This window comes from Gossypium hirsutum, chromosome D07, assembly GCF_007990345.1.
Source record: "Gossypium hirsutum isolate 1008001.06 chromosome D07, Gossypium_hirsutum_v2.1, whole genome shotgun sequence".
In the NCBI taxonomy this organism is placed as follows: domain Eukaryota; kingdom Viridiplantae; phylum Streptophyta; class Magnoliopsida; order Malvales; family Malvaceae; genus Gossypium; species Gossypium hirsutum.
Window position 1 is genome coordinate 13,481,891 of NC_053443.1, and position 25,797 is coordinate 13,507,687.

General features: G+C 30.6%; 1 protein-coding gene and 1 long non-coding RNA gene across 3 annotated transcripts; one reads left to right on the forward strand and one right to left on the reverse strand.

Moving 5' to 3' along the window:
- Positions 1-2,968: 2,968 nt before the first annotated feature.
- Positions 2,969-7,553, reverse strand: LOC107954147 (U-box domain-containing protein 13). Of its 2 annotated transcripts, none has more exons than XM_016889621.2 (4): positions 7,114-7,553; positions 5,716-5,832; positions 4,904-5,359; positions 2,969-4,472 (listed from the first exon to the last, which is right to left on the reverse strand). In XM_016889621.2, the coding sequence occupies exons 1-4, from the start codon at positions 7,381-7,383 to the stop codon at positions 3,306-3,308; spliced, it is 2,010 nt and encodes a 669-aa protein (XP_016745110.1). In that variant the 5' UTR covers positions 7,384-7,553; the 3' UTR covers positions 2,969-3,305. The 2 variants fall into 2 exon arrangements, with proteins under 2 accessions (XP_016745110.1, XP_016745111.1); XM_016889622.2 differs by having other exon boundaries at positions 7,110-7,285.
- Positions 7,554-22,162: 14,609 nt separating this feature from the next.
- Positions 22,163-24,939, forward strand: LOC107954148 (uncharacterized). Its single transcript, XR_001699435.2, has 3 exons — positions 22,163-22,534; positions 24,262-24,331; positions 24,436-24,939. It is a non-coding gene; the product is annotated as an uncharacterized lncRNA (long non-coding RNA).
- The last annotated feature ends 858 nt before the right edge of the window (positions 24,940-25,797 follow it).

Consider the following 25,797-nt stretch of genomic DNA (forward strand, 5'->3'; position numbering starts at 1 on the left):
TAGCGGAGAAGACTACTCGGTCGAAGCGTTCATCCTAGACGAATCATAAAGGTACGATTTTAATTAAGTATTTATTACTTTAAATATCACAACTAAGTTCTTGTTTTGGAAAAAAAATTAAACTCTAGTTTTTCCTTAAACCTATTTCCCGCTGAGTTTTCCAAAATCGATTTTCCAGCACATCATTGTTAGGAGTCATTAAATGGCTATTGTGTGTTAACATGTGGTGATTGATATATATAATTGTTTAAAACCATAACTCGATAATAGTGGAGCTAGTAGAGGAAAAGCAAAAAATATGGAATAGTCCTTAAAGAATCTATCAATTTTGTTTTTTGAAAAGGTGAGTTCATATGAAACTTACTACCTTTCTTTGTGTTATATGTATGCTTGTGTTTATTTCGTTATAATTATGCTTGAACATAATTTAATATGTTGGTGGTAATTGGCATACATGGCTATTAAATGAGATGAAATTTGAAATAAAATGAGATAAGTGATTGCTATAAGGTAGTACACTGTATAGGGTATAAAATGCAAATGCGAATGATTACAAGGTATGAATATGCAAAAATGAATATTGATACCCATGTGAACTTAGTAGAATGTTAGGATACAATTGGCATACCAATGGATTCATATGTGCACTTGTGTACGGGATAGTTAATGATATGAAGATTATGACATGTTATTTTTGGGATCTAGTATTTGTTGCGAATCATCGACTATTTATTGTCTCTACGGAGACCTTGATGTGGTGGCCAGATGTAATTGAAAATTTTTAAACATTTGATGCCTGCAAGATTTGCACTTTGGTGCCTTGGTGTGGTGTAGTTTAAACTTATATGAACTATCTTGGTGTGGTGTAGTTCACCCGTGTATCCGTGTTCGTTTTACTAGGGTTGCATTAGGCGAAACATTGAATTTCAATTATGAAATAAGGAAATGAAATTAATTGAATTTGGTAAGCTATTCTGATATTTGAATTAGATTGAAATGGTATGAACTTGTGAATTGATGATAGTATATGAAATTGTGATGATCTTGCATGAAATGGAAAGAATAGGTGGTGTTTTGGATATGTCGAAATGTCTAACTCATTTGTATGCACTTAGTTCTCGTTTAGTCATGAAAATGGTTGATTTGGTTATTATAGAAAATGTAAAATAACTCTTTTAGTTCTCGTTATTTACAGTTTTGTGTCAATTTAATCCTTACTCTTTAAAAGTATATAAACTATTACAAAAATTATATGTTTTAAAAGCTAAATATTTTTTTTTGTATTCTCAATAAAAATATAAAAGAATGTGAAAAAAAAAATCTTTAAATTTTAAAAAATAAAAATAATTTTAAAATATATGAAAAATATAAAATTTTTCAAAAATTTAAAAAATTGTGTTATTTACTAAGACCTATCCATATGTCGAGCTATTGCCCGGGTCCAAAAAAAATTTCAAGTCCAAGCCTATTTCGGCTCAACCCAACCAAAAAACCTATTTCATTGTTCAAAAATAATAAAATATTAAAAATATATTTTTATTAACATTTTATGTATTTTATAATTTAATTTAATTTTAAAAATATTTTTATTATTTAATTAAATTCAGGCCAACTGGCTAGGACATAAAAACCTTGTCCAAGCTTAACCCAAGTTGAGCCGATTCAAAGTTTCTATCATATTTAAAATTTATTTCATACTAATATTTTATATATTTTATAATTAAATTTACATAAAAAATTTATATATAATTAACTTGGTTGAAAATAATAAAAAAATGCTTGTTCAAATTTGATTTAATATGGACCAAATGAATAGCTCAAAATTTGGAGAGACTTTATTACCATTCACGGAGTAAATTAATAGACCTATCAATGGGTTGAGTAGCCAACTATTAGTGTGCTTGACAATAATTAACAATTATATGTGTTTGACGATCAAATTGATAAAATCTATAAATGTGGAGGGTTGAATTTAGTGAACTATTTAGAATTAGGATCAAATTGATAGAATGTGTAAATATTAAGGACTAAATGCATTATTATACTAGTTAGAAAAAGGTCACATCATCACTTCCATTAACCATTTAACTAATAGTGACCAAAATAGAAATGGTTTAAAACATGAGTGATCAAAATAGAAATGATCTAAAATGTTATTGATTAAATTAAAAAATTTCATAGTTGAGTGACCAAAACAGAAACATGCTAATAGTTGAGTGATTAATTCTAGAATTTATCCTAAAATTTAAGTCTAATTACAAACAAAAAATCTTTCCTTTTTCTTAATAGTGAAACAACAGATGTTATACTTTAAATTTATAATTATTGTTTATTTCTTTACTCTAATGATTTATTTATTAGTATATTAATTTTATTTATGATTATAAATTATAATTACGGTTGGTGATGCAATTGATTTATATATATATATATTAATATCATATAAATACTTATTTTTTTAAAAATCATATAATTACTTATTACTTATAAATAGTAATAAATAATTATAATTATAATAATTATTATAATTTTATGGAATTTGAGACTAAAAATATTAAATAAATTAAACTTGTTAAAAAGAAATAAATTCTATAATAATAAAGATAATTTCATAAATATGCTTCTAAATAATTTTAGATTGATTTATTTGAACCAAACAAAATAATCTAACATAAATTTTTTGAACCAATCATACCTAACCGTATTAAATACTTTTATTTTATGATATAATTATTATATATATATATATGATATCTATATTATCCAATAAACTAAACATGAAAGAAAATGAATTCCTCAAAGAATTCACATCTTTGTTTAATTTATGGAGTAAATAACAAAGCTTGTAGAGAATTTTAAGAAGTTTATAGTTGGCGTAATAAAGAGATTCAACATCCTTTTTATAAATTCATTCTCCTGTTGTTGGTACAAATAATAGTCTTCGGGAAACGGAAATTCAAACTCCAGATATATTGCGTACCTTTTTTTCATTTTTCTTTTTTGGCTTTGCCTATCACTAGTAGGTTTAATTTCAGTACAATAAAAGAAACATCTCCTCGAACAAAAACTGAGGATTAACAAATTCACATACATGTAAAGTACAACTCATCCCTTTCTTCCCCCACCCTTCTTTTATGAAACGTAATGATTCAGTGAATAATAAATTAATTCCACTCAAACAAAATGAATATCTTACAGGTTCAACAGGTGATCTTCGACCTCCTCTTTCCAAGCAAAGCTGCCTTCTTCAATACATAGAAAGAAACAAGATGATGAAACCAACAAATATCATGGCAAAATATACCTCAGCCCTCAATAGCATTCTCCACAGAGGGTGGTCGTCGCTGTTGTGTCTGAGACTGAGACTCGGGCTGCTGTACTTCGGCCTCAGCTTGCACCTGTGCCAATTTTTGCTGCTCAACAAACCTGTTCATGCGCTCTAACAACTGAGCAGCCTTGCGCTTGCCCCTATCTGTACCATTTTGTGCCAAGTCCACCAAAGGACCCATCACTCCTAGTTCCTGGGCCTCTGCTAAATGTTGTTGATCTCCGGAACAAAGGTGAACCAAAACTGCAGCTCCATTCTCTCTGTTCCTTGGAGATCCATTTCCAATAACACCTACCAAAACCGGCACTGCCTTTGCTGCTCCAATGGCAGACTTCCCTTCAGGATGGCTTGCAAGTATTGCTAGTATGGCCAATGCCTCATCCACCATTCCACCACCCGGTTCTGTCAACAAACGCATTAATATAGGCACAACACCAGCCCTCACTGCTTTTCCCTTGTTCCCTTGGTAAATGCACAAGTTGAAGAGTGCTGTTGCTGCATCCTTTTTGCCCCTTTGCGTTCCTTCACTTAGCAGTACCACTAATGGAGGGATTGCTCCCGAGGCACCAATTGTCACCTTATTTTCATCCACTACTGAAAGGCTGAAAAGAGTGGCTGCTGCATTCTCTCTAGCTTCCATGCTCCCCTTCTTAAGCACCTGGACTATACCAGGAACTGCTCCAGAGGATATGATACTTCCTTTGTTATCTTCACAAATAGAAAGGTTAAGAAGTGCTGTAACAGCATGTTCTTGGATGCGTGAATCAGGTGTTGAAAGAAGGCTCACAAGGAGAGGTATGGCCCCAGCTTCAGCAATGGCCACACGGTTATCTGCATTGCGTTTGGCAAGAAGACGGATTTCACCTGCAGCCATTCTCTGGTCTTCAGGACTGCTGGATGCGAGCTTACGGAGGAGAATTTCAATCTTAGTACGTTCAGCTGGTGAGCAGGCAGATGTAGTTTTACTGGGACGAGTGCTGGGTCTTTTGGGTGGTTCAATACCATTTGCCTCACACCATTGAGCTATTAGACTACGCAATACATAATTAGGTGTAAGGGCAGGGCTACTGAGTGCCTGTTGCGTCTTTGGACATGTTCCATGCCCTTGCTCCAGCCATTTCTCAATGCAAGAACGTTCATAAGTCTACAGAAGAGAGTAATGAAACCTGTTATGGATATAGCACAAGGGTAATGGTAAACAAGACTTCAGCCTCTGCATACATGTGCGATTTCCAAAACATGTAGTATAAAACACAAGGTTCTTATAAACGTTTAGTTAGCATCCATTAGGGACAACATTAATTTATTTACTCATGCAAATGTATATTGAACATCACAATATGACTACGACCATGTCCCGAGCTAACTTTTGGCCCAATAAATTAATGGCACAACAATGTGAAATGATGCAACTTGCAGGTCAATAACCAAATAAGTTTATCGAGCAAAATTGAGCATTTACTGACATTTAGTAAATAAAGGATGAAGAGGTTGTTTTCAAGACTGAATGATTGAAAAGAAATTAAAACGAAAAATCTCATTATAACATGTACTAGAAATCTACAAAAAATATACCTGCCCAGTCGAAACAATGACAGGATCCTTCATCAACTCCAGGGATATTGGACAGCGGAAATCATCTGGTATAACTGGAGTCTTGCGATTTCCATTAGTAGTTGCTTGCCCACTGCTACTTGGAGGAAGATTCTTTTCTCTTGCAGGAGCATCCAAGTTAGGATTTTCTGTCTGTATAAAGTCTTTGATTTTCTTTAATAAGCTCAACATCTTCTCAAATGTTTCACCAGGATCTCCAACACTGGCAGAAACCATCTCATGTAGAGCTAATGATTCTTGCGTAAGTTCAGCTATGCCGACCAATTGTAACTTCTTAGCCAATCTCCATAGTACATCTGGATTTAGTTCTGCATCATCGCTCTTGTTGTACAGTGATAATAGATCCTCATACAGCTCAACATCAGGCGCATCAACTCTTCCTTTAGCTCTCCTGAACTGAGCTAGTACAAGCTCCACCTAAACATGGAAATATCATACATGTAACTCTTTTATATATATAAAAAAATGATATAATAAAGCAAGCTGAAGTTGCTTTAAGCCTCTCAAATTATAATTTAATAGTGTTCAGAGAGGAATTCTAGTTTTGGTTGCTATCATCAAGTCTTTCAATGCTTATCATATGCAACTCCAAGAAAACACAATTAATGAAAGAATACTTCAATTGCTTGATGGCACTTTCTTCCATGTCTAAGATGCCTATGATTCAAGTAATCATCCTTAGATCATACAGGAAAGGACCTAATATGACAAAGCAAGAGGAGAAGAAAGTACTATGTAGTTCTTCCAAAGACTGCCAACTAACAGATCTATACCTGTTCCTTAACTTCATCTGATATGTAAAGATTCTCATAGGAAATTCCTCGCAAAGCTTGTTCCAATTGTGCTGTTACTTCAAGAAATTTATGCATGATCTGCTCCCTCTCTAGAACCTGTTAGCAGAACACAAATAGTTTATCAGTACATAGTAAGATTCAGTGACAAACCAGTTCCGGCTAAAAATTATTCCAAAAAGAGAACTTGGCTTCTCAAGAAAGGAGAAAAATAACCATGCGCATTCCTTTCCTCACAAACTATCTGTACCATAAAACTAGCACATCCATGAATTGCAGCCACTACCAATGTCCCCTATCTACTGCCTATCTAAAAGTACAGGCATGAGAAGAACCGTTCTGGCGAACTTCTTTGTCAACCTCAAAAAATAACACCAAAAGAATTGAAAAAAGCACAAAAGCACGGAGCAATAACTATTGGTTCCAAGAAAGAACTCAAAACCAATGAATATGACAACCCGGTTAAGTATAATTGCTTGCGAAGAACTGCTTAGAATAGCATCAAGGCAGAAACGTAAAAAGACAGTATCATGGCCGCTAATAATCACCACCTCCCCTCCCCTTTTATCTCTCTCCCTCCTCCTCCATCCCTCAATCTAATTTTCACAACCTCAAATAACCTCCTGAGTCCAAGACCAGAAATAGCGCAACCCAAACTTAACAAACTACCATTGCAGAAACAGTGTCTCCATAATCATATGAAAGGGTCATACTCATCTAGTACAGGCTTCCAGACATACCATGTCCGCCAATAACAAGTATAATGATGAAACTAGCGAGTTTCTACCTTATACTATATGCAATATGATATAGGGGCAGACTTGAGCAAAAGAGGACCAACAAGGTTATATCAAATGAACGATTCGGATTTGACGATAATCCAGACACAAATCGACAATCCTTAAATAAATCAACAAAGTTATATCATTTTCCCCCTCTACAGCCTCTACTTTAGCCCTTGCATATGTCGAATGTCGATCACTTGAAGCTTAGAAATCTTTGTGATAAGAATTACTCATAATAGTTATTTGAAGATGCAAAATAAATAGATAAAAATGAACAAGAAAATCGATTGAAATTGTGACTCAAATATCTACAAATATTTTATTAAAAAGGTAAAAATAGGAACCACATCAATTTCCTTTTTGAATTAATAAGGAATGTAGCACTAGAGATCATATTAGATTTAAATTCCATTATCTTCCACTAGACTAAGCTAAATTTTAGCATAAAATTGATCGCTTAGTTTTAGATAATGTTATTTCCAGAAAAAAATAGGATCATCTCCACGCACTTCACAAGCTAATTTTCCTCCACTTTCTCAGCAGCCGAACAGATCCAAAAAAAAAGAAGAAGAAAAGAACAGTAATACTCACACACCAGGTAAATCTTGCTGCCTTCACTGCCGAAACTGAGCAGTTCCTTAGCCGAAATGAGAGCTTCTTTCAACGAGAGCAAAGCTTTAACAGTTTTTTCGGGGATTTGCTCTTTGCTTTCTCTAATCTCCTCGAACATTGGCGTCAACAGCTTGAGCCTCCTAGCGAGATTGCAGTACTCCTTCTTAACGGAGCATCTGTAGTCGCTGATTGAAGCTATTTGGTTCACCGCATCGATCAAGCTCTGCACCAGCACTCCTTTCTCTTCTTCCATTCCGATTCCGGATCTTGTTTAAACGCTTTCAAACTAGAAGAGGATTTTGATTCTAATAGAGAGATTTAAGATAAGTTTTTGAAAGCTAAAAAGAGGAAAAACTCGTCTCCATTAGAGAGAAGACTTCAACAGTAGGGAGAAAGTATAATAAATAATACGCAAGTGAAAAAAGTTTTATTCGCAGACAGCTTAGAACTTTTCCTTCCCCGGCTCGGCTTTCTAAGCTGAACCGCACCGGACTGAAAGATGAGATGAGAGGGATTAGACTCGGGTGGTGTGTTGTGTTTTGGTCTATGTTACATAGACTCGACTCGGCTCGGCTTGGCACAGCTAGTGAGTCAGTCTCTTTGGTGCATAATTTCAATTATTTGTTGATTCCTTTTTATATATTAATTAATGGACAATTACGTTGTCCTTAGTGGAGTTTTTTTAAGTTGTCATGCGTCTTTGGGTGTTTTCTCTTTATATTTTAGATTTTATTATTTTAAGTTGTCATGCGTGGGAAAATTATACTTCAGTACCTACACTTATGGATCTCGAATTCAAATGCGTGTCCATGCTTTGTTTTCCGTACATTCTTCGAATTAAGATAATTATTATGATATGATTATTATACCTCAACATTTGTATTTGTTAAGTCCATGGTAAAATATTTAAAATTAAATGATAGCACTTTAATTTAATTTGGGAAAAATATAAGATTACTAGTTTAATTTGTCCATTTCTCTCATATTGGTACCTGTAGTTTTTTTTTCAGATTGGTACTCAAACTTTTTTTCTGTCCACAAGTTTGGTACTTGAGTCTAACGGCATTATTTTTTTGCTGACATGGCAACGCTAGCCATTCATACACTGCCATGTGTCACCCTCTTTGGCTGCAAATTAAGCTCATTTATTAAATCTTCTTTCATTTTCTCTTTTAATTATTTTTCCTTTAAAAAATAATAAAATATTTTTCCCTTTCATCCAAAACAAATCATGATTCTATTCCTTTTTTTTGTTCCTTTCTTCTCTTTTCTATCTCATTTTCTTCTTCTCCCTATTCATCTTCTTCTAACCCTAACCGCTGCCGCCATGAGTCACCACCATCCATGGCCTTCTCCGACCATCAAAACCCTTCTCTCTTCCTTGTCTTCTCATATATTGTCTTGTATTTCCAAGAAAATATGTTTAAAGCCAAAAAATTAAAAGCTTGATCCTTGAGCTTTTGAAATTATACTCTCCATCTATTGATGAAAGGCTAAGGAGGCTTCTGGTGAAGCTTAGAGCGAGTTGAGGAGCCAAAGGAAGCAATAGTAGTGACGCTGCCATGGCAACAACAGAGAATCGATTTTCTTAAAGCCTAGTAGAAGTTCTTCAAGTCATGGAGAAAAGAGTCAACAAATTCAAAGGAGGAATTGCCCCTGTTGTTCATTAGATCCATAAGATTTCTAGGGTTTTATAAATTTTAATAAAAATTCATTAGTTTACTTTTTTTTTGGTTTGTTTGTTATAAAGAAAACAAGGGCTTTGACTATTAAGATTCTACTGAATTTTTTTTTTGTTTTTATGGAAGCATTGTTAGTTTTTTTTTGTATTTTTATTCTTTTCCAATGCACAAAAATCAATGGTTTCTTCATTGTTAGCCTTCATGAATTATATATTCATATGTAAAAGATCTCTTCATATCTTTTGCGTATTCTTTTGCTTGTAACTTTTTTTTTAAGATTTTGGGTTGTTTGTTTGTTATTTATTGTTTGAATGTGTTGGGTTATTTGTTTTTTGTTATTTGTTCTTTGATTGTGCTGAGTTATTTGTTTTTTTTAATGGAGTTGCATCTCCCATTTATTTTTCTTATATTTTCTCATGAAACAAATAGAAAAAAATTCAACTACCCAACAACTGAAAAAAGAGAAAAAGAATTTAATGCAAAAATCTAAAAAAGAAAATGAACTCAAGACTCGAAATATAGAAAAGAGAGAAGAAAAAATGTGTTTAGCAAATGTGTTTAACAGAGAAAAGAAGAGAAAATGTGTTTAACAAACAGGGGAGGAATTGAAATCAGCCATCAAAAGCAAACATGTTTAGCAGAGAAAAGGAGAGAGAAGGAAATTGGGAAGAAGAAAGATCACGGGAAAAAGAAAGAAAAAAAAAGAAATAGTTTTAAATATATTTTTATTGATTTTAATATTTTTTAGATTATGACATCATCATGACATCATTTATGTCACGTGTCGCAGTCTTATTCTGCCACCTGTCCTGAAGTTAACGCCATTAAGCTCAGGTACCAAACTCATGGATGAAAATAAAGTCCGGGTACTAATCTGAGAAAAAAAAATTATAGGTACCAATCTGAGAGAAGTGAACAAGTTCAGGTACTAATTATGTATTTTTCCCATTTAATTTTGAACGATGATGGATAACATGTAATCCTAAACTCACATTTTTAAGTGTCAACGTTGATTTTAAAATCTATAAATAGCCTTTTAAACTTGTTAGTTTTTCATAAAAAAAATAAAACTAATCATCTTTTACATTTTACCCTAACCCTACATAGTTAAATAACTTGAAATTATAATTTCCAAGCATACCATAATGGCTGCCGAATTATTGAGATTCGAATGAGGACATATTGCCAAAAATACAATAACATTGGAGTATTCTCTTATGGCTCGACTTTGCAACAATATGAATATAGGTCTGCCTTACGAAAAAAAAATCATTCCTCGATTAACAGGCGTTGATTTCTATCACAAAAAGTTATATTAGGAAAGTTACTTATATAACGTCATTCCTATCCACTCTAATTGAATGATTGAGATGGAGACCTATACGTTTCATTTTCCATGCAACAAAGTGACAATAACACTAGAAGATGTAGTATTGTTGATGTGGCTTCCAGTGAATGTGTTATGTAATGCGAAGTTTTGAGCACAATCTAGTATAGGTTTTTATTGAATTGTTCAGAATAATTATCGACCTTTTGTTTTATTTTAAAGGGCTTTGAGTGAAGTTAGATTGGTTGAAAAGGTGATTTAAGCATCTCCCAGAGAATCCAACACCTGTTGATATTGATTATCATGCTCAAGCATACATTTTTCGCTTAACTGGAGGTGTGCCTATGCCAAGAAACTTAAGTTGTATTGTGTACCTCCCACCGTTATCAAATTTTTAAATGATTAGTACATATAATTAGGGCCCTACCTTTTTAGTTTGCCTATGCAAGGTGTTGTAAAAAGGCCTTATGATTTTACAGTCGTAGGGTGGTATCAACTTTCATTCATTGTGCCAATTCCCTCTAAACATCTAGTTGCCCTTTAGCTAAAAGGTAAAAGTAGAACTCTAATCCTTAAAATCCATTACTTTCTAAAATTTTTATATTTTTACTAAGATTTTGTAATTTAATAGGTGTTCTAGGCATCATGACCATACAATATATTAGAATAACGATTTGGTATCGATACAAAGAGTAATTGATAGAGAATACAATGATTTGGTAAATTGTGTTCTATGTGATCAATTTTGTTTACCTTAATTAATACTACATCATAAAGAAATTTAAATTCAATATCTTTATCAATGTTGAAAAAGTAATTGATCTTGACACCCATCAAGAATCTCAGTTAGGTAAAAAAAAGATTGAATTCAGCTATCTTCAATATCAAATCACTTGCTCTTATTAAGCTTAGGGTTTCAAGAATCTTTAGCACTAAAAAGTAGCATAAACACGACATCTATGGATGTCAAGTTTATTGTCTACTACATGTTGAAATGACAACTCAATGAACTTGACACCCATGGATGTTGAGTTCATTGTCTACTACATATTGAAATGAAACTCAATGAATTCGACATACATGGATGCTAAATTCACTATTTTTTTTTGTAGATGACATCTAAGGTTTCTGATTTCTTTGATGCAAAGAGCTATAAATACAATCTAACCTAGTATAGGTTGTATTCAACATTCCTATATAACTCTAAATCCTTTTACAAAATTATATTGTTCAATAAATATTTTTTAATTCATGAATTACTTTTTGTTGGTTCATGATTTACTATTGGGTTCTCTGCATCTACCATTTGTAAGGAATAGGAAAAGGGACTATTGTTTCATCTACAATTGACCTCAAGTGATACTAGTCTTAAATCATTTAGTTTGGTAGATTCCTTCATTATTAATATCAATACAAAATATGAGAAACGGGTGCTAAGCAAAATATATATTCGTCTATTTCTAATTCATCTCGTTATTGGTGTCGAGGTGCTCTCGCCAAAAGTCAAATGCCTTTTAGTTTGCAATCCATTCCCCATTTTCATCTCAATTAGGTTCAATTTTCCCAACCACAATCAGGCCCTCCAATTTCAGAAGAAAGCGTCACTTGATTACGATGTTATTGATATGCACACGCGCGCACACACACTATATCATATTGATATTCATTTTTTTATAAATTTTTATATTTTCTCCCATATGCATTAATTATGATATTGCATTTAAATTTGAACTGTGTGGATTTACAATTTAACTATATATTTACATTTCAACCATTGTATTATTATTATTATTATTATTATTATTATTATTATTAGTGTTAGAAAGCCTAGAATGTATCGTCCTTATTTACTTTGCAAATATTCTACCTTCTTTACTATTGCATGCAAAAAACCTAACTCAACAATTTTAAAAGTCGCTAAGTAAATGCAAATACAAATAACAAGAATATAAATACAAAAAAGTGTTAAAATTTACAATTTTTTTATAAATTGAATAAAAAAAGATTGCATTAGTAACGCCGACATGGTGGATGAGTTCCACAACTCGGTGGATGTCGATTTTGAGATAGAATTTCGTCATGGTAGATCCTAGATCAAAAAATCATTGTCTTCCTCATCATTTGCTTCAAGCGACGTTACGAAGAACTCGAACCATGCACCCGACTACCATATCGAAGATAAATGATATAAGGGATGTAGGGGATGAGGTGTGTGGTTGAGCTCATTTGACTGAAGAGCTATGTAAACTTTGGATTCTTTTATGTCATTTTCATCACCAAAGTCACAAACAATGATAAAGGGAAATTGTGATGACCAGATCCCTCGCCAACATGGTACGAGGACCCACTTGGACAATAGGTTGTGTTCGAAAAATTTGACTTGGAAAATAATTTTGTTGCATAGCGAAAAATTTATTTATTTATTTTCTAAATATCAAGTGGTTGCGTTATTTATAGCAATAAATTCATTACTAAATTCGTGTCTTTGTTTTGGAATAGGCAATAAAGGATGTTTCCCGTCTTTTGTCTAACATAATCTTCTTCGTTATTCTCAAACATTTGCTTGCTTAGAGTGTGAGCTCTAATTCACAAACTAGTGAGCACAATGAAAACTTCCTATTAATACTGAATATCAATATCTCTTAAAGGCTAGAAACCAAAAAGCGAACTCTCTCTAAATTTGGAATTTATTTAAAAAAATAAATCTCATTGAATTTTGATAGAGTGTCAACGCTTAGTAATGTGTTAAGGTGTGTTTTTGCCTAGCCAATGGTCTCTATTTATAGAGAAAAACACAAGAGTCTTAATTGAACAAAATAAAATATATTTTAATAGAAAATATACAATCCCTTTAGGATTGACTAGGGTGGGCGGCACTTGGAACCCATCTAAATCATTATTTGGTTTCTCCTTTGATGACACGATACCCAACAATCAAGCACACTCATACTCTAGATCGATACCACTAGTTGTGGCTATTGCCTCCCCATCTATTGGAAGATTGATTAGTAAAGTGACATATTCAAGTGTAATGGTTATTTCCCTGCATGAAAGATGGAATATAAATGTTTTCTACTTCCATCTTTCCACCTAGGCGACAATCATATTTGTAATGGTTTTCAACTTTGTCATCATATATGTCACATATAAATCAATCTCCTTTAAGAGTTCTTTGATATAATAATCGGACTTCAGGAAATGTAAATTATGTTGAATCCAAAAAACTCGATCTACTAAATGTTAATAAAATCACAAAGCAATTGCATTAAATTTAAAAAATCATAAAAATGTTTTTGCAACAATAAAAAAATTAGAAAGAATTAAGTTAGAGATTGCACCATATTGACGGAGTGGTTGGCAATGTGTTCCACCATTCCCCCCCCCCCCTTAAAAATAAGAAAGAAATGGCAAGTTTTTTTGGAGTTGTAGAGAGTTCGAGAGCTTGAGAGAGTTGGAGAGTTTGGATAAGAAGAAAGGAGGAACGGGAGTAAGTATTTACAGAGTGAAAGTCAGCATCTATGGAGTTGATTTCTACTAGGTTTAACTGGTTTGGTAGGGGCAACAGCCAAATAAATACCCTCTAAGAGTATTGCCTCTTGTTATTCACAACACATTTTAGTGTAGTGATTTGATATGCATCAAACTCAACATTTGTGAGTATTGAGATATCCTTAAAAAAATGTGTTATAGAAAATAACTTCAAAACATATAATAATAATTAATATTAGAATACACAATATAAAAGTAAAAAAAAAGCGCCTTCGTATTAGGTTAACAAAAAAATAAAAATAATATGAAACAAAATAAGATAATAATTAATTGAATTTGTGAAGTTTTTTAATTAACTAAATTTTACTAGTAGTACCTCAAATGTATATTTTAAAATCATCTTCAAATTTGAAAATAATAAATAAAATTACTATTTGTAGATAATATTATATATATTATAATTAAATTTAAATAAATTTATTTTTTATTACGAAATATGAATTAGGCTAACTCGATTTTATGTAGTCTTTATTCATAGCATAATAATTTGGTTTAGACCAATGATTAATTTAACTCTTAAATAGATTTATTTTTGTAACTTATATAATATTTCTATAAACACTATATTAATTAATATTAAGGGTGTATTTAAGCGAGGAATTCGTAGAACGGATTTATTTATATCAAGGTTTTCAAAGTTTTAAAAATAAATTTATTTGTTTAGATAAATGTATTGGGGAATTTCAAATTTTCTAGATAATATCACCTATCAATAGGGATGAACAAAATCCTATTCGATTCGAAAAAATTAAATTTTTTTTTTAAATTTCGAGTTAGTCGAATCGAAATTTCGGATTTCGAGTTCGAGTCAAGTTGAATTTTTACAATTCAAATAACTCGAATAATTCGAATAACAGATTAGTATAAATACCCTTTTGGTCCCTATCAATTTTGAAAATGAGCAAATTGGTCTCTCTTAACAAAAATTACAAAAAAATCAAAATATTTTTCAAAAATTGAAAAAAAATTAAAATTCAAAATATTTATAAAAATTCCAAAATTTTTATTTTTAAAAAAATTTTAAAATTTTTAAAAAAAATCTAAAATTATATATAAAAAAACTTGAAATTTTAAAAATGTAACAATTTTATAAAATAATAATTTTGGAATCTAAATAAGTGATTAATGATTCAAGTTTATCATACTAAAATATCTTATTATTATTGTTATTATTATGTTTTAAAAAAGTTTTCAAATATATATGGTTTCAAATTTATGTGCTCTAACATGGAAATAGTTATATTTTTAATAAGATTTTAATTTGACATTATTAATTTTTCTAATTTAACTCGAACAATTTCACTTGATTTAACCGAACGCTCACACTTAATTTGAATTATTCAAAAATCAAAATAAGAAAAGGTAAAACTACGGCGTTTTGATAAATGTTTACTTTATCTATAAGTTAAAAGGCAAAACTACGTTCTTCTGATAAATGTTTACCCAGTAGTCTTACTTTCCTTCCCGAATCGCCCCACCTTCCCTTTTTACACAAAATTAATCTAAAAGCATGTACTTCGTCTACTAGTTAAATAACTGATCCATATAAATGCAACATTAAGTATAAATAATAAGATTTGTTAACTCGACTCGACTCGAAATTTTTTGACTCGATTCAACTCGATTAAAAAAATTCAAATTGAGTTCAGTTGCTAAAATAGGATTTGTCAACTCGACTAACTCGAAATTTTTTAACTCGATTCGACTCGACTCAACCAAATACTCACCCTTACCTATTAAGAGGGTATTTTAGTAGCTCAAATTCTTTTTCTAAATTCCACCTAAATAGGTGGTTTTTCAAAATTCCTTCTAATTTTATTTGATTTAGTAGACATGATCTTATTATAAGATAAAAACTTAAACTTCAAAAATTATTTTTATTTAATTATAATATATATTTTAAATTTTATTTTATTAAAACTATTTATAATATCTTTTACAAATATAACTCGGTATTGACTATTTTTATTACAATTTAATTTTAATATAATTATTTTTTAATTTATAAAATTCCATTAAGTTAATTTTTCTAAAATAATTATTTATCTAAACAAAGTAAGTGTAAATCCTAACATTTAAAATTTGTCGTCGAAACATACTCTTACTATAAAAAAATCCTTTTACAAAACAAACGTAATTCAATTATAGGAAGCATGAAACATAATAGCAAGCGATCAAAAGCTTTAGAGGAAGAAGGTGTATGGAGAAAATTTTGGTAATGATGAGCTTCCAAGAAGGAATGAAAGCTGAAAAAGAATCCAATCATAGTGGAAGAAAGTGCCTTGAAGGGATGGAAAAATGGGGACATTACCGCATGAGCTCTGAGGCTGGACAGTGCCAAACGATTTACGCGTAGAAACAGACTGTCTCTCCGACAGACACTTCTGGTTTTGTCTAATAATGGGAACTTTGATGGTGATGGGTGTCTCGTGTGAACGTTTGTGTTTCCAAATTTGTCAAAATGGCCTGTCCTTTCCTAATCACCTCAATGCCAATAAAAATAACCCAAATAGGATTAAGTTTGCTAAATTGTTTGGCAATCATTATTTGGGTGGTAAAATATGAAAATTTAATCTCGTACTTAAAAAATTAGAAATTAATTCTTTCATCTGTTTTAATTTAAAAATATCATTTTTAATAAAAATTTATTAATTTGTCATGTTAATTAAATTGTCTATCATGAAAATAAACATGATAAATTGTTAAATTTTAATAGAAACTACTAATAAAGATAATAATTAAATTAAATTAAATTTTAGAATACGTGAACTAAATCAAAGGTAGTAAATGATGAAAAGGATTCTTCATCGCTAAATTTAGGGTTCCAGTCTGAAGAGTTTGATCTGGAATAATGTATACACAGTCTACACATCCAGCCTGGCAACCTTGAATTTGATACTAAAAGGTGCTAATTAGTGGCACAATTCCTCAATAATCAAATCATTCAATCACGCGGTTAAATAATTATGCTTTTAAAAAAAGCATCATTAATATTAATTTAAGCAGTCCAAACAAAAATGAAGGTAACAACCTGCTTGACTATTTGGACAATAAGAATATTAAGGAAGAATTAGATTCTTGATGAAGCAATGATATGATAATCACAGCTAAGCAATCAAAACCAGCAAGATCACAGGCGCCAAATGTGGGATCGGGATTAACCAACCTACTTCTGATTTGATTGTAGTCAATATAATATATGTGAGTAAGAAGATGTCTTTAATGCTTTTATATGTATTTCTACAGAAATTTTTTATGTTATCACGTCTAGCATATTAAAAGAATCCTAGGAATGAAACGTTTTTTTTTATTTTTAAAAAAATTAAAATATGCTATTTGTCTTTGTATTTTTTTTTATAAAAATTTGAAATTTAATTTTTATATTTAAAAACTGTAATCTAATCATTAATATTGTAACATAATTTTCAAAATTTGTCAACCTGATATATTAATTAAGTTGTTTTCCTATAATGCAGTATATAACTAATGACAAAAAATATTAAATTGATAATTTTTAGGATGTTAATGATTTAACTATAAAAAAGTTAAAGGTAGAATTAGATCTCATATTTTACTAAAATACAAGGATAGATAGCAATTTTGAAGTTTGGAAAAAATTAAGGAAATGATTAAATTCTGAACTTAAAAATGGGATGAATAAAAAAAGTTGACATCTGATCCCTTATAAGAATAAAAAATAAAATTGGTTCACACCCTATCAATCTGAATTAACTTATTTCGGTGGGTATTGGATTTTTGATGGATTTGGTACAATATCATATCCAATACATCATTGATTCATAAAAGAAAAGTCATGCACTCGAGATTTTAGAATTAGAGGCTCATTAGGGTGAAATCATAAATTTTACGGCTAGATTTAAATTATAAGTTATTTAACAGTTTAAATAAATTTTATTATATTAATTTATATTTTTATAAAACTGGGTTTGGCCCAAAAATAGACTTGTTTAAAATATGGGTTAAGCTTAGGCTTAAATATTCAATGTCTGTGTAACACTTTGTTACCCGACCCGATTGCCAAGTCCGAGTTACTAGGTGCCACATTCATTGCTGAAGCAATTACGGTCAAATCATTCATTTACAATCGTTTAAACAAGCAAATGTACTAAAGCAAGTGTATAAAATTATCCATAACCATTTCCAGGATTTATATGATCTTATAGAAGCTCTTTTACTAATCCAAAATTGAATAGGACCAAATTGTAAAAATTTAAAAATTTTGGGTTGACAGTGCGACACTGGGGGTTCCTTGTCATGACGCAACTCACTTCTTGTCTCATCCCAATGTCAAGGGTCCATCGTTGCAACGTAACTCTCTATTCGATGCTTGTTGTGACCTTGAGCAATGACATCGCCACCTAGAATTTTGCTCTGTTTCTCATCCTGACATTAGAGATTCCTCATCGTGATGTGACTCACTGTTATCACAAGAATGAACCTAGTACAAATTTGATTGACTTGAAAATATTTTTAAACACCTTCCCTAAAACCAATTCAACCACCTACCAAAGCATATAACACAAAATGTGCAAAATTTGGCTCTTCCAAGTACTATCAAATGATTAAGTTCTAATTTCAACTAACCAATTTGGCTTATACTATTCGTGCTTCCAAAAACCAACCAAAACATATTCAAAACTATATCCACAACCTTAAGGCTTAAAGTTAACTAGATGAACACATCCAAAACACCATTTCAAAGCATTAGCATAAGATTATAACATATACAATTTGACCATTAAGCATTTAACCAAAATCCCTAGATACATGCTATAAGATCAAAATGAAATGAACTATACAAGCTTTTTTGAATTGAAAACGATGGTCTAAATGTTGATTTCACTTCCTAGGGCTTTGAGAATTACCTACACCTGTTCATGGAACAAACAACCATACACTAAGCGATAAAGCTCAATGGTACTTTCATGATTCAAGACAATATACCATAAAGTAACATTTATAACATGATATAATATTTATAATCTCAATGCCTACTAATACATATTTTATATGGTAACATAAGTATACAATCAATTACATATGAAGGTATACAATTATCAAGGCAAACTAATTCAACTATCATGACAAAAGAATAATCAAATTCAATTACATATATCAAAACCTATCTTAAGGCCTCTAGTTATCAACACTAATTCACAATTTAAAACATTCAAAATCCGTTCATTATGACATTCAATATCAAATTCATTTCATATCAAAATTTGTTTAACTTATCGCCCAACCCTTTTTCTGGAGCCCATCAACTCATTTCGTATTCATTTCGATACTATATTTATAACGTCTCAATTTTCTTAAGTTTAGATTGTTAAATTATATTAAATAATTTAATTTGGTTTAATGACTGAGTGTTGTGATAGTGTGTATGAGGTTCTGAGTTTAAGTTTGGGATATTATCGAAATATCTTATTTTTATTTTTGATTTAGCAACCTCCCTAGTTTTTCTCCAATTATAAGTCAATTTCCCCACTCCCTTTTTGCACGTTTTCTTTTCTTTCTTTTTCCTCTATACGTTTTTTTTCCTAGTCTTCTTCTTCTCTTCTTCATTCTTTTCCAAATTCCTCTTTTGTTACATTAAAAGTTTTCTTTTTGCCATAGCGATTCTGCTGTTTAACCAATCTTCTTTTATTTTTCGTTGTGGATTTGTGATGGGGTCGGTTAGTGTGAAAATCGTTTTGAAGTTTTGTTAAGTTGGTTAGTTCTAGTATTTTGATATAACAAAAAAATATATTAAAAATTTTCTATTTAAATCTATAAAAATTATTTATAAGTCCTTAAAAATATTTTCAAACTGTTGACAAAATAAATTGTTAAAAAACTTGAATTAACTTATTTTTTAACGAGCTTTTTTTTGAAGTCTTACCTATATTTAAGTGGATAAGTATCGGTAGAATTCAATATGAAAAGAATTTACAAAATCCTACCGATAGAACTTTATACAACTCTGGGTTCTAAAAAAAAAAAAGTTTCCTCTCCAAAAAGTTCACATCATTAACCTAACTTTTTTCTTATACTTTTCGTTGCCACCATTACTAACCATGGATTCACCTTGGTTATTACCCGTAAATATGAGAAGAAGTTGCAAAAAGGAAAAGCTATCCAAAAAAGGTTTCTACTTTTGTGTTTTGCTTGGGGTTCACCATATTGGGTTTAATTTCAACAATTTTTCTATTGTCTCCTTTGATTCTGAATCATGTAAATTTATCACTTGTTTTACTCCATTGTCTCCTTAATTGTGGATCGTATAAAATCAGAATCCAAGTATCAATATATTAAGCTTGATTTTGCAAATATCCAACAACTAATTTTCTTCGATTGACTTTCATCGTGATTTGTTCTGGGTTTGATTTTATCATGTTTTCCTTTCATCGTCTTCTTTGAATATGGATCTATTCAGGTATCAAAGAATTATGCTAATTTTGCAAGCATCCAATTCTCATAAAAGTATGAATCCATGACAAGCATAGGAAAGGAATTAGGTTGATGACGTGAAATTTTCTGATATGAAACAGATTTTTTTTTTTTTGGTTTTACATTTAAGTATTTTGAATAAAAAAAACAGTTGGAATTCTTGCTTATGTGTTTTTATGACATATGATGAATACTAATTTACTTGATTAGGGCTATGATATAAGTAGTGAGAAGGAATTATCTAATATTTTTTCTTCGTATATATGGCGAAATGGTAAGTTATAAGAATTTTGAATCGACTCCTTACACGTGGTGAACTCTTAGGGTTTGATAAAAGTCAAGTCTAACCTGTAAAACAATGAAAATAGAATATATTACGGGTGATCAAATTACGATTCGATTCGAAAATATCTAAAAAAAATTAAATTTCGAGTTAATTGAATCAAATAATTCAACTTAAGTTGAATATTACAATTCGAATAACATATTGATGTAAGTGTCCCTTTGATCCCTGTTAATATTGAAAATAAACAAATTGGTCTCTCTCAACAAAAATTACAAAATAATTCAAAATCATTTTTAAAAATTAAAATATTTATAAAATTTATTTTTTAAAATTAAAAAATTAAAAAAATTCTAAAAATATATAAAGAAAATTAAAATTTTTAAAAATTTCTAAAATAATAATTTTGAGACCTAAATAATTTAATTAATGATTCAAGTTCATCATTTTTTTTTTTGCTTTGAAAAATATTTCAAATATATATTGTTTCAAATTTATGTACTTTAACATTAAATTAATGATAATGTAACATGATTTTAATTTAACACGAACAATTTCACTTAACTCGATTCGAAAATTTTTTAAATCGAGTTATAACGTTAAAATATGACTTATTAACTCAATTAATTTAAAATATTTTCACTTGATTCGATTGAATACTTACCCTTAAAATATATTCCATGCAGGTGACCCACGACCCCACATGTGGTGGAAATGGATGTGGTGGTGAGTTTATTAGGAAGATAGACCATCACATCCTTCTTACTTGACAACGACTCGTGTCTTGATTCTAGTGGACACCCATCCGGTTAAGCTCAACCCAGCTCTAACAACTGAGCCACTATATCAAATCAAATATATAGCTGATGGGCCAATAAAATATTTATCCATTTTATTAGTGGGTCCTAACGATGGAACGGACGCCCATATGTGGACGTAATGATGGTGGTGCCTTACTTAACGTGGCACGATCTGGTCTCGAAGATGGTAACAAATCATAGCCGTTCATTTGGGAATCCATGATCCAATGTGAAATTCTACTTAAACTAAAAAAAAAAGGGAAAAGAAGAAAATTATTTTTTATTCAATTTATTTAACCGTGGGGCCGAGACAGTTACGGAGTTGCACGTGAGGTGCTGAAAGGACAGCTCAAATACAACTACTCTACGAGTTCAATTTTTGCCAACGAGCTTTCCTTTGATTCGTGAGAAATAATCACGTCACAAGTGAGTTCAGAAATGATTCGTGATGTAGTGCACGTGAAATTACGTGTGCATATCCCGATTTCCTCCGTTATTTATTTACTCATAAACAAAAATATTTCTATTTATTTGTAAAATTAATTCAATTTTAAGTGATCACTATTTTAAAATTTATATTCCATAAACCGTTTAACACCTCAATTCGAGTTAATTTTTGATTTTTTTACTCAACCCTAATAATAGGGACTTGAGAAAAAGATAGTTGATGGTGCAAAAAGAGTATGTTTGATCTACATTTACTGCACCAATTGTTGATGTAATGTTTGAATGTTGGCTTTTCTTAAGCTTTACTTGATAAGCTAAAAGCTTTAAATGATTAAAAATGGTCAGAATAGGGATTCCTCAAGAGGATTGAAGGTAAAGGAAGAGAGAGAGATGGATAAATCATTAAAAGATTATTTTATTGAAAGTAAAATTTTGAACATTTAATTTTTTTTCAATGTATTTAATAACTATATTAACTTCTTTTTATGTAATATAAAATTTAACAAAAAAATTAAATATGGTAAATAAGTAGATACCTACTAATCACTTAAAGAAAAAAAATATTAAGGGTGCGTTTGTTTGGTGTAAAATGTTTTCCGGAAAACATTTTACTTAATTTCCGGTGTTTGTTTGGGGGAAAATGAATTCCTTTAGGAAAACATTTTCCGAAACACGGTAAAATCAAAGCCATTCCTCCGGAAAATGTCTTACCAATTTCTAAGCCGTAAGACATTTTCCATTCTCTTCTAAGCAGCAGTGGTTCTCCCTTCCTCAAAGCTTCCGCCTCTCCTCCTCATCTCTGCCTCACCATTTCTGTCTCTCAGCTTCGTCTTCCTTCTCCATCTTTCTGCTCCATAGATCTGTCGGTGAGTCACCCAAAAGCTTCAAGTTTTTTTTTGGCTCAATTTCGCTTTCTCTTTAGTCTGATATGATGATCAACAAAATCAATTTTCTTTTCCTTTTTTTCATAATTTATGACTTTTTAAGCTAGATTTTTAGTAATTGCTAGTGGATCAATGAAATGGGGTTATTGTTTATTGTTAAACCATGGAGGAATTTTATGAGTTTACAGCTTAAAATTGGTGGTTTTTGCTGGATTTTCCAGAAATCGGAAAAAGGATGAAAACTCATCCTCTTCTTCCCTACACCACTCGACCCCCACTTCTTCACTAAGGGAAGCTTTCCCTTTTAATTTTCTTGCTATTTTCTCTATAAAAATCTCAACATTTCCTTTCAAGTTTTTTTAACAAAATAAACTCATTGTTATATTTCTACCTTCAAAGCTTCAGTTTTTAGCTAAGGTTTTTTTTTTCAGCAATAAACTATTTTTTTGCTAATGTTGTTGGAATGGTATATAGGTTGTTCTTAATATTTCCTTAAATATACTATGATATTCTGAATGCCGTGGGTCTTATTTACTGGAATAAATTGTTAATGCTTTTATTCCTTTGCATTATAATTGATTCCATGGTTTAGTTTTAGCATTGAGTTAATGGATAAAAAAGAAGTATTGAGGTGATTATCCTTACTGTTAAGTTTTTGTTTAAAAATGTCAAATAGAGAGACTTTATGCTTGAGATTTGATCTTTTATTTCTTGAATATTAAAAATTGTTAGCAGCTCATATATAAAGACTTTATGCTTGAGAAACAAACCAATCAAAAATACCAATAAGACTTTTAATTCAATCCAAATTTCCTTAGAAAATTCAATGTTAAAATAAGTTTGACTACTAGAAGATCTCTGCCATTATGCTGATTATTAAATACCTTTTTATATGACTATTTTAATGGAATAAGCTATTGTAATTGGTTGCAACGATGTAGGAATTTTGATGGTTAAACGATGTAGGAATTTTGTGGGTTTACAGCTTAAAAATTGGTGGTTTCAATTAGATGGGGTTATTCTTCAAAATGGACATAAAATTTTTTACTTTTTCAGAAATAAGTACTAGGTTAGTTTGGTTAAACTAAGACCTGATTTGGTTAGTTTGGCTTGCAACTTTGGTAAGAAAAACAAGTGCTTTAATTATATATATTATGCATATGTCTTTCAGTTTTTATTATAGTAATAATATGAGCCATGTATATGTATGTATATACTGTTGGAGGAGTCAAGACCGCAGGAAGAAGTATAGCATTTATCAATGGGTGAAAACACAAAGGGGGACCATCCTTTTAGAAAGAAAGAAAAAACTGACGAAATATTAATGCATATTGGATATTCATGAATTTGATTAACTACTGTAGATATAATGGTGCATAATGGTATTTGTTTTTGTAAATTACTGATTTGCTTCAGTTTGTTTCAGTGTCAAATTTCTATTAATGTATATCTTTGTTGAACTTTGGTAAAGGTTTTGACATGTTTTAAGTATATATTACATGTTGCAAATATTTGCCTGATGATTTGGTCTGAGATCTTATATTTTGGACTCGTTTTCATATGCCAATTGTTTGTGAAATGAGTTGGTAACATGTTGAACATGTTTAAGAGCATGTAGGAGACCATTAGCATATCTTGAAATTCTATTTTCTGCACTTCTACTCTTTTGTCTCGAGACTATAAGAACATTCTATTGCATTTTTTGGCAGAGGTCTAGAGACAATATTGAGACAAGGTCATAGAGGAGGATAGAAAATATGTACCCTGGTCGCGATGCAGGTACGTTTCATCTTGCTATGCGTTCACCTCCTTTAGTTGTTGTTGTAAATAATCAGCTTTACTCTGCTAATTAAGAAACTAATGAAGTTAAGAAATATGATAAGGTTAATAACTCATGGAGTGTTGTGAAGAGACTACCTGTGAGGGCGGACTCTTCCTACAGTTGGGGGCTGGCATTTAAAGCATGCGGAAACAATTTACTAGTAATAGGAGCTGGAGGTCATGGAGGGCATGATGATGGAGTAAATGTTCTGCATTCTTAGAATCCAGAGGAGAGAAACAGGGATGGACAAGAGTGGAATGTGCTTGCTGTCAAGGCACAGGCAGGTGCTTTTGTGTATAATTGTGCGGTAATGGGCTGTTAATGAGAGTTGCCGCATCTTTGGTGCAAACATCGACATCTGGAAGACCAAGATCAACGATCTTCTATCTGTTATAATTTTTATTGTCTCAGTATCATTAATTTTATTGTTCTTTTTCCCATTTTATGATTCAGAAGAATAATTGACCTCGAATCAATTTCTTAAAGTTATCAACCGAATGTGTTGATCCCTCTATTGCAAGCATTAACCTCAAACCAAGTAATGACTAGTTCCATTTATCTTGTACTTTGGCATTGAATTCTTTTCTCGTAATTGCTTTTATGCTGAGCGTAATTTCATCAGGAGATCACTATAATTGATTCACTACTAATTAGTAAATTTTGGAAGTAGTTTGCAATGCTTTTATATTTTAATAATTGAGTATTATTATATATTTAATTTGATTTATTTATTTATAAATAAATTATTTCAATATATGTAAAAACAATTTAAAATATAAAAATTTATTAATATATATTAATATATGTAAAAACAGCTTTTCTGGAAAATATTTTCAGGAAATCTACCAAACAGCAGAAAATATTTTCCAGAAATCATTTTACGGAAAACATTTTACTGGTAATCAAACGGACCCTAAGTTGACTTTATTTTTCAAAATCTTATTTTTGAAATAAATTATTTTCTCATTTTCTTAAAAGTTAAAATATTCAAATTTTATCTTTTTAACTTTTATTTAAAACCAATTAAAATAAAATAAATAATATCATATCAAAATAATTATATTTAATACTTAATTTTTACTAATATATCAAATAATTTTATAATACAAATTTAATATTAAAATTTATAACACTTAATTTTTTAATTTATCAAACACCTCATAATTATTTATACATGAATCTAAAGCGTGTATGATGGGACAATGCCAAACCTTTTGGTTTGTTCATTTTTTAATAAAAAGAACTAATATAGAGGAATATGGATTTAATGTGAAATGGACAATAATATTAATGTCTAAATATATTATTTTTGTACTTTAAGTTGGATATATATATTTTACTATTGTATTTGTATTATTTTTTAGTCAAATTTAGTACTTGTATTTGATAAAATTTATATATTTTAGTACCTAAAAGTATTGAT